Here is a 9245-nt window from a genome sequence, read left to right as displayed (position 1 = left end):
ATTATGTAAAAATATGAGATTTATTGATTAATCCAAAGAGATTCGACACATAATAACATGTTTATGATATAATGGAATTTGCAGCCTGATGATAAATGAGACAGGTGAAATATATTCCATAATATTAAAGAAACAGTGACACATCAGCTGAAATACACCTCAGACCGGTTTTATTAACATATTTTATTGTACAAAACATTTGAGTGGAAAAGCTTTTGCTCCACACACGCAGTAAATAAACCTGAAAGGTTAATACACAATAACAAACAATACACAGCAACAGAGCAAAGATGGTTGCACTCCGTCCTAAACGTCTGTTCCATAAAGTGCATTTAATATTTACTTTACTTTATTCTCACTAAGAACCTGCACAAGAAGTTTATCGATATTTAAAGGAGAATTCTGCTGATTAATAATCGATCAATACTGTCACATGGAAACCTTCTATCACCAGAAAGCATGTTAGAGATTGTTTCTGACTCAACCAGCAACTGAACTGGACCACTAAAGGTGCCAGGACCCCAATTCATCTGAACCCTGAACACAACACAACCCTAACTCTGAACCCTGAACCCTGAACACAACACAACCCTAACCCTGAACCCTGAACACAACACAACCCTAACCCTGAACCCTGAACACAACACAACCCTAACTCTGAACCCTGAACCCAACCTAACCCTAACCCTGAACACAACACAACCCTAACTCTGAACCCTGAACCCTGAACACAACACAACCCTAACTCTGAACCCTGAACCCTGAACACAACACAACCCTAACTCTGAACCCTGAACACAACACAACCCTAACCCTGAACCCTGAACACAACACAACCCTAACTCTGAACCCTGAACCCTGAACACAACACAACCCTAACTGGAACCCTGAACACAACACAACCCTAACTCTGAACCCTGAACACAACACAACCCTAACCCTGAACCCTGAACACAACACAACCCTAACTCTGAACTCTGAACCCTGAACACAACACAACCCGAACCCTCAACACAACCCAACCCTAACTCTGAACCCTGAACCCTGAACACAACACAACCCTAACTCTGAACCCTGAACACAACACAACCCTAACTCTGAACCCTGAACACAACACAACCCTAACTCTGAACCCTGAACACAACACAACCCTAACTCTGAACTCTGAACCCTGAACACAACACAACCCTAACTCTGAACCCTGAACCCTGAACACAACACAACCCTAACTGTGAACCCTGAACACAACACAACCCTAACTCTGAACCCTGAACACAACACAACCCTAACTCTGAACCCTGAACACAACACAACCCTAACTCTGAACTCTGAACCCTGAACACAACACAACCCGAACCCTCAACACAACCCAACCCTAACTCTGAACCCTAACCCTGAACCCTGAACCCTGAACCCAACCCAACCCTAACCCTGAACTCTGAACCCTGAACCCAACCCTAACCCTTCCACTGTTGCCGGGTTTTAGATTTGTGTCACAGAACGGGTCAAACACATGGAGGGAAAGTTACTTTCAGGTGATAATCTGACGACTCGTATTGTCCTCTCTGAAAAGATATCGAGGTCCGGACCTCAGTGACCTCAGTTGTGGGTGCGGCCGTGCTCGGGTCCATTTCGGGTTCTGGTCTCGACCCTAAAGAGGAACAGTCATTCTGTCTGTGCTGTATCACTGACACCTTTAATGCTAATCACGTTAGCGCTGCTGGCTGACACCAGCAGAATACTGGATGAATTCTGGTTCTGCTGCTGACGTTGAATATTAACACTGAAATATAAAAATCAATCATGCTGAAGTTATTGATTACTGATTGTTTATTAGTATTAACTTTATCAGGCAGTGAATATCTGTGCTGCTCTTTCCAAACGATGAATAGTCTGAAGCATGTTGAGAAAATTACAGTTTATAATCAAAGACTGACTGTCACACACACACACACACACACACACACACACACACACACACACACACACACACACACACACACACACACACACACTCACACACACATCCAGTTGTTACACTGTGGTACCAATAACCTGCTAATGAAACATGAGCTATCACACAACCTGACCAAAAACAACTTCTCTTTGTTATCTCTGTAATATGTGTGTGTGTGTGTGTGTGTGTGTGTGTGGTGAGAAACAGAAACACGGTTCAGATGACGACAGTCTAATCAATGATATAATTATGTGCTGTAGCTCATGTGGCTGCGTGTTGTTTGGATTAGGACGTTAATTAAAGAAACATTTCTGTTTCTGGACTCTGGTTTGATTTCTTCTTTCTCGCTCGTTTTCCAGACTTTCAACATCAAACAAACTAATAATAAAGTATAATTTTTCACTTAGTTGTTCACTTAGTTCCTCGGTTGTTTCCTTCCTTCACTGTTCAGACATCCAGAGTAAATGTTACAGTATGTGGATGAAGATTGGAAGTGTTGCTGTTGGTTTGATTACTCATCCATCAGAACACTTCAGTCTGCTCACTGTTCTGTTCCTGGAGGATAATTAGAACCATAATGTCCAACGTCTCTCTGTTAGCTCTCATTAACAGGACACAGACATCCAGAAACCACAACCCTCGCTGTGGTTCTCCAGAGGGTTTTTGGGTTTGAAGGAGAAAACATTGTTGCTCAATCTCAGATCGATCGGTTTCTTCTTCGGCACATCGATCAGACGCTTCCACATTCAGACATTAAAATATTGATTAATACGCAGAAACTTCAGTCGGATCATTGGCTTCATTTAAAGAAGTCAAATTAAAAGTCAGTTCATCCATTTCTTATTGATTTCAGTCTTTATTGTTCCATCAGCCTTTTGGGCTCATAATAACATTTACCTGTGTGTATCAGACATTATTATTATCAACAGGGATGCATTGATTTATCGGCCGAACGTCGGGATCATGGAGATGCTTTGAAGTAATAGAAGGCTGTACCGTGAAGCTGCTCCCCTCCCCTCACACCTTCCCCACACTGGAGGGTCTGTGTGAGGGTCTTTCTGTGATTGGCCAGCTGTTTGTGAACGTGAGAAAGGAGTCTGGCTTCTCTCTCTACCTCTCTTTGATCATTCTTACACAATATTCCTCCAATGGTTTGCACAAACATCATGAAAGTCTTCCAGGAGAGACCATCACACTTCTTTCCTCTCGTTGGGAACAGCTGTCGGACGGGTCGGTGTGTGAATGGGGGAGTCGGAGGCAATCTGTAGAGTGCTTTGGATAAAAGCTCTATATAAAGACGCTGTTCAACAACACGTGAACTCTTCTAGCAGAACCAAACTCTCGTGGATTCAGGGTCGGTTATGAGAACAAAGTCTCAAAGAGGACATTAAACAGTTTATCCAGCAAGACTTTCAAATGGTGAAGGTGGAGCCCGGGGGTTTGTAGGGTTGTACCATCGTGGTGCTGGAGCCGAGGGGCGTTTCACATCATCAGGACGGTATTTTGAAAGGGGTGTTGGCAGGTTGTACCATCACGGAGGCGGAGCGGCGTTGTTAGAAGTCATAGGGTCGTACCATCATGGAGGTGGAGCGCAGGGAGTAGCTGGGGCCTCTGAAGTGGTGCCACTTGATGCCGTTGAGCTTCCTGATGTTGTGGCCGACGGTGTAATAAATACCGTTCAGGTTGGAGAAACCGCAAGCGTCAAACCACCAACCTGAGAGAGAGAGAGAGAGAGAGGGGGGGGGACAAAGAGGAAGATGAGTAGTGGGAGATGAGGAGGGAAGAAGAATTAGCCAGGAGAGAGAGAAGAGGGAGAGATGATGAGAGTGTTTGTGTGCTGAAACAAAGACTTTGCACACATTGTGAACTCGTTATCTGGTTCTGCCAAGTTGGCCCTCTGACTGAAGCGAGAGCCGGGCTCAGAGTGCCGACAGTTGGGAGCCGGTGCTGGTTCTGAAGGGACTGCTGAAGGCCCGACTGAGGGTGGAACAAGTTCACTATCAGCTGATGGACAATGTGCAGGCCTTCAGTCACATATGAGCTGCTGGCGGAGTTTAATTCTCTGAGGGGAAGAGAGAGCTGATTGTAGATTTCTGATCAGAGAAACACGAGGTTGACAGGTTTTGCTTTATTTTAGTAATGTTTGTTTTTTTGGTTTCTGCTTGCTGTGGTTCAATAAAGATATTTTGAAAACCTCCTCTCCTCCTCTTCCCGTCTCTCCTCTCCTGTATTTCTCCTCCTACTGCGAGCCTGCTGAGATGGATGGATTAGACTCCTCTCTGAACATCAGTGTTGATCCAAAATAGAGAAACTGTTTCTCTCATTATTTACAACGCTCTGGCTCTAACACAAATCCTCTTGGACTCTTTGTTTCTCTTTTCTCACCCCTCCTCTCTTTATCTCGCCGTCTCTTTTCCTCTGTTTTCTCTTTCTCTCACTGTCGTTGCCTTTCTTTATCACCTTTCCTCTCTCTTTTCATTCCCCAGTTTCACACTTTCTGAATTCAGTTGGAGACTCAATCTAGGTTCCACATGAAGTTGGTGTTTTCTGATCGAACCACGTCAATGTTTAGACAACTAAAGCTATCTGGATCGTGGTGTAAAAGAAATATGTGTGAAACACCACATTATTCACAGGATCATAAGAGGAGAAGACAGTCTCCTGATATCAGTTTAGAAAAAGCTCAATGAGGCTATTTATACATTTAAATGTGCATCTCACTCTCTCCTGATCTTTTCTTTCTGTTGTTTCTTTGTTTTTTTATCTCTGCCACGTTTTCTTTTTACTTTCTCTGTAAATTGCTGTGATTTTAAATGACTTGCTGACTAATGGTGAACACTGAAGTCTTTTCCTCAGAGGACTCGAGGTTTTGCCGGAACGATTAAGTTAATCGCCGATCGCGGCCCATCGAGGGGAGGCCGCGGAGAACTAAAGAGCTGTTTGTCTTGGCGTTGGCACAAGGTGAGAGGTGACGGAGAGACAGATGTTTGAAAGAGCTTTTGGGAAAATATCTCTTATTCTGATCCTCAACTACAAAATATGTATTTTTGGAGTCATCAAGAATTTTCTTATTTGGTGATTTATGACAGAGAGATATTATTTAATGATGTTTAATAAACTTTTATTAAATGATTATCATGCTTGTGGTAGAGAGGAGGAGAGGAGACAGGAGAGGAGACAGGAGAGGAGACAGGAGAGGAGAGGAGACAGGAGAGGAGACAGGAGAGGAGAGAGGAGAGGAGACAGGAGAGGAGAGGAGAGGAGACAGGAGAGGAGACAGGAGAGGAGAGGAGACAGGAGAGGAGACAGGAGAGGAGAGGAGACAGGAGAGGAGAGGGAGAGGAGAGGAGAGGAGAGGGAGACAGAAGAGGAGAGGAGACAGGAGAGGAGAGGAGACAGGAGAGGAGAGGGAGAGGAGAGGAGAGGAGAGGAGAGGAGACAGGAGAGCAGGGCCGCTGGAAGTAATTTTGAACAGGGGGTGCTGTGAAAAAATAGTTTCTTTGTTTTTTTTGGACAAAAAACCTTTGAGCCTATAGGCCTATTTAAAATACATTTTAAAAATAAATAAATAGATTGAGATTCACTACTTTATTGTCATATACACTTCAGTGCACACAGCCAGGGTCTCTAACACACAGACGTCATCAGTTCTCAGATGAATATATGCACTATTAATTAAACTTCACAATAACGCTATAACAATGCAATAGATTTGGTCAGCTGGCATGAACCTGAGTCACTGCAACATCTACGTTTATGTCACACGCGACTCTATTAGCTCCAAAATCCTTTTACGCAAACCACAAGGAAATAATCTCTGACTAGGTCAGCACGTTATTGAATCCATCTCCATCCCCACCACCTTGCAAAAATACTATAGTGTGACGTTAAACTGCATGAATAGATATGAAAGTGCGCGGCGGCACCATGCTCTTACTTTGAGCTACAGGCAGGGTGCCCTGGTTACAGGTGTCCAAATGTCGAGGTGCGCTCTGGGGTCGTGGAGATAAAGTCTCTCATGAGGGGACGAATGTCCAGGGAGTTCAGAATGTCTGTGTGGGTATGCATCAGCGAAAGATGTGTGAGTCTTTTCTGGGTCATGGTGCTGCGTACCCATGTCTTCAAAAGACGCAAGGCGGAGAAAGTGTGCTTGGATGAGGCCACGGAGATGGGTAGGCACAGACATAACTCCATCAGTTTTTCTATCTCTGAAAACATGGCTCTTGTTTGTGGCTGGAGCTTTGTCAAACATGATGCTACATCTTGGACTGTGAACTTAGACCCTCTGTCTTTTGTGACATCGGTGAGCTGCTTGAGAACCTCTTTACTCGGCGACCACTAGCCTGCCTGATGTTGACAACGTAACTTCCGTGAACCTGTGTTGATTTGGCCTCAAAATAATTAAAAATCCAAAATCCATGTAATAGTCTATGTGTGTCAAAATCCTTTCCCAAAATATTCACAAGGAATTTATAAATTGTGCAAAATATTTTTAATACATTTTTTTAAAATCTCGCTCTCGCAACTAGGGGGTGCTGCAGCACCCCCACTTCCTGCAGCCATGCAGGAGAGGAGAGGAGAGGAGAGGAGAGGAGAGGAGAGGAAAGGAGACAGGAGAGGAGAGGAGAGGAAAGGAGAGGAGACAGGAGAGGAGAGGAGAGGAGAGGAGAGGGGAGGAGAGGAGACAGGTGAGGAGAGTCGTTACCTCCAGTGAGCATCAGGGCACATTTGCAGTGGTCACAGTTGTCGTTGTCCTGGTCTCGGGTGCTGAATCCGGTCCCGTGGGTGGCCAGACTGCTCTGTCTCCCCGCTGTGCCGCTGTAACCTCTCAGATACAACCTGAGTGAGAGGAGACAAGGTGAGTGATCGGCTGGAAGATTGAGTCTTTCAGTGCTGTACGTGGACAGTATGGATGTATAATGTAGATATCTGTGCAGGTATACTTAATGTAGTATATGTGTATGAATATGTAGAATATGTATGTGATATACAGTTTGTGTATACTGCTGTAGTCTAACTGTTACCTGTACTGCTGTCTCTCACTGGTCAGTGTAAATCGGTCGTACTGGGAGTGGGCGGGGTTATCCTCCCAGTCCCTCAGCTCCACCCTCAGAGAGTACTGACCCTGACTGGTCAGCAGGTACAGAACTTCATTACCCAGCCAGTGTTCTCCTAACACGTCCCCGAAACCCTGCAGGAGTGGAGGAGGTAACATTTCAGTCCGTAGCATTTTTTATTCTACCTTTTATTTTCATTCATATGCTTTTATAGGGTTCCCACTCTTTTTAACAAATCTTTTCCAGGACCTTTCCAGGACCTTTCCAGGACCTTTTCCTGGAGTTATTCTTGACATTACAGGACAGCACTGAACACCATTAATTAACCATTAATAACAGTCATATAAGCTGCAAATTGCCTATAAGTAACAGTTCAAATCAAGTAGAATTGATTTTATTTGACAGAAAATAAACATTCATTAAGTTAAAGTGTTCATTGCACATGCCATAAACGTCTAGTATTTACCAACCACAGCAGCAAGAAATGTGATATTATCAGGCTGTGTGCACAAGTCTGTTCCACTTTGCATCAAAATACACACCCAGGTTTATGGAGCAATCTGAGTGACATACATTTCCAGGACAACATAGATTATTTCCAGGATATCTGGTCATTTTGATCATTTTCCAGATGTTTCAATGACTGTAAAACTAGGCTCTAAATGTCTCAGGACGTGTGGGAACCCTGTCCAAAGAGACAAACTGACCATTTTGTATTCCCTCCAGCTCCTCTGGAAGTCCACGCTGCCGTTAAATCTCCGCTGGAAGACCGTCCAGCCTCCACCAGCCGTCTCCATGTCGCAGTACACCTTGAGGAGACGACAAAGAGAGACGTGTGACTGAAATGACCGGAGTAGCGAGGCGCTGCAGGCGGAGTATCAGCTCAGGTGTCCATCGTACCTGCACAGGCTCAGACCGGTTGCCGATGTAGATGTGATACAGGCCGCTGACAGAGTGACCCGCCTTGTAAGCATCTGCACAGTCCCTCCACATCTGGCTCCTGGGAGGCGACCCTGAACACACACACACAGGAATACAGCAGAGCAAATACAATAAAATGCAACAAAATGTAGTAAAATCAAGATAGCTCCTATTTTAGTTGGCTTGTCTAAGCGTGTGTGTGTGTGTGTGTGTGTGTGTGTGTACCTGTAGTAGTAGCCACCATGTTAATGAGTGTGTGGACAGACTCCATCAGCTGAGCCTGCTGCCTCTGCAGAGCCGTGTTGTTGCTGCTGGCGACTCTCAGCTGCCTCTCTAAAGACTCGATGGCCGCCATCTGAGTCCGGACGACAGACTGGAAGAAAAAGATTTACTCCTGTTGAGTCACTTTGTTCTGTCAGACATCAGATTTATAACTATAATATATTGTTTCTTTAATTTGCCTTTTCATCCATCCATTAAAGTGGAATCTTGATTATCTTTCTTGGTTTTTACTTTTCAGATTTTATAAATTTTATGCGATTGTAGATTTTATGTTCTGTTTGATTTAGACTTTTTATGTTTGTGTCAGCCAGCTGAGACTAAAGTAGTTTGGCTGAATAGAAACAGCTAAATAATACAATATTTAGATCTGTATCATTTATGAGGTCAGACAGTCGCTCGGCCTTATAAATGCAGATTCATTCACATAAAATCTCCTTAAAGTGATCCTGACATTCAGATGTCACTTTTATTGATTGTACCTGCAGTCGGTTCTTCTCCTCCCTCATGTCCTCCAGCTCTCCTTTCTGCTGAGACTCCAACAACTGAACTTTACTCTCCAAACGACTGAAAGCCACAAACAGAAGACACACACAGAGCTTTAGACACTCGAGCGGATTGTGTGACCGAGCTGTAAATAAGATCAACGTCCCCTCAAAAGGCTCCTTTTTATGCCAGTGTATATTTCTTGTTTTCATAGATAGCTGGCTGAAGGTAACATGATATGATATTAAGATATTTCCAAACAAGCTACAGTGGAGTTTGATGTTTAAATGATAAAACCAATAAGTTCTACGATACTGAACAACCTCACTGTTTGTCTGTTAGAATCACTGTTGGAAGAATAAAACAGTTTTGTGATGTGACAACAAAATATTTGAGGTTTGATTTTGGTTAAAATTACAACTTTGTTTAGGTTTTGGGAGCTTTGTTGTCATGGTAACAATAATAAACACGTGGGGTTTTTTTTTTTTTATGTGTTGATGTAGTAGTTGTGTGTCCTGTTATACTGTTTTTTTTTTTCTTCTTTG

At 43.7% G+C, this 9245-nt stretch overlaps 1 protein-coding gene across 1 annotated transcript in view; it reads right to left on the bottom strand.

Moving 5' to 3' along the window:
- Positions 1-148: 148 nt before the first annotated feature.
- Positions 149-9245, bottom strand: part of angpt4 (angiopoietin 4) — a 49105-nt gene continuing 40008 nt past the window's right edge. Inside the window, exons 4-12 of the mRNA XM_051416298.1 lie at positions 8697-8781; positions 8161-8308; positions 7915-8027; positions 7722-7823; positions 6982-7148; positions 6663-6796; positions 1425-3671; positions 881-947; positions 149-761 (exon numbers count right to left, since the gene is read on the bottom strand). Of these exons, the coding sequence (XP_051272258.1) occupies positions 3511-3671; positions 6663-6796; positions 6982-7148; positions 7722-7823; positions 7915-8027; positions 8161-8308; positions 8697-8781 (910 nt within the window). The 3' untranslated portion in view covers positions 149-761; positions 881-947; positions 1425-3510. The remainder of the gene's footprint in view (positions 762-880; positions 948-1424; positions 3672-6662; positions 6797-6981; positions 7149-7721; positions 7824-7914; positions 8028-8160; positions 8309-8696; positions 8782-9245) is intronic.

Source organism: Dicentrarchus labrax, unplaced genomic scaffold (genome assembly GCF_905237075.1).
Source record: "Dicentrarchus labrax unplaced genomic scaffold, dlabrax2021, whole genome shotgun sequence".
NCBI lineage: Eukaryota > Metazoa > Chordata > Actinopteri > Moronidae > Dicentrarchus > Dicentrarchus labrax.
This window is presented reverse-complemented; position numbering and strand designations above follow the sequence as displayed.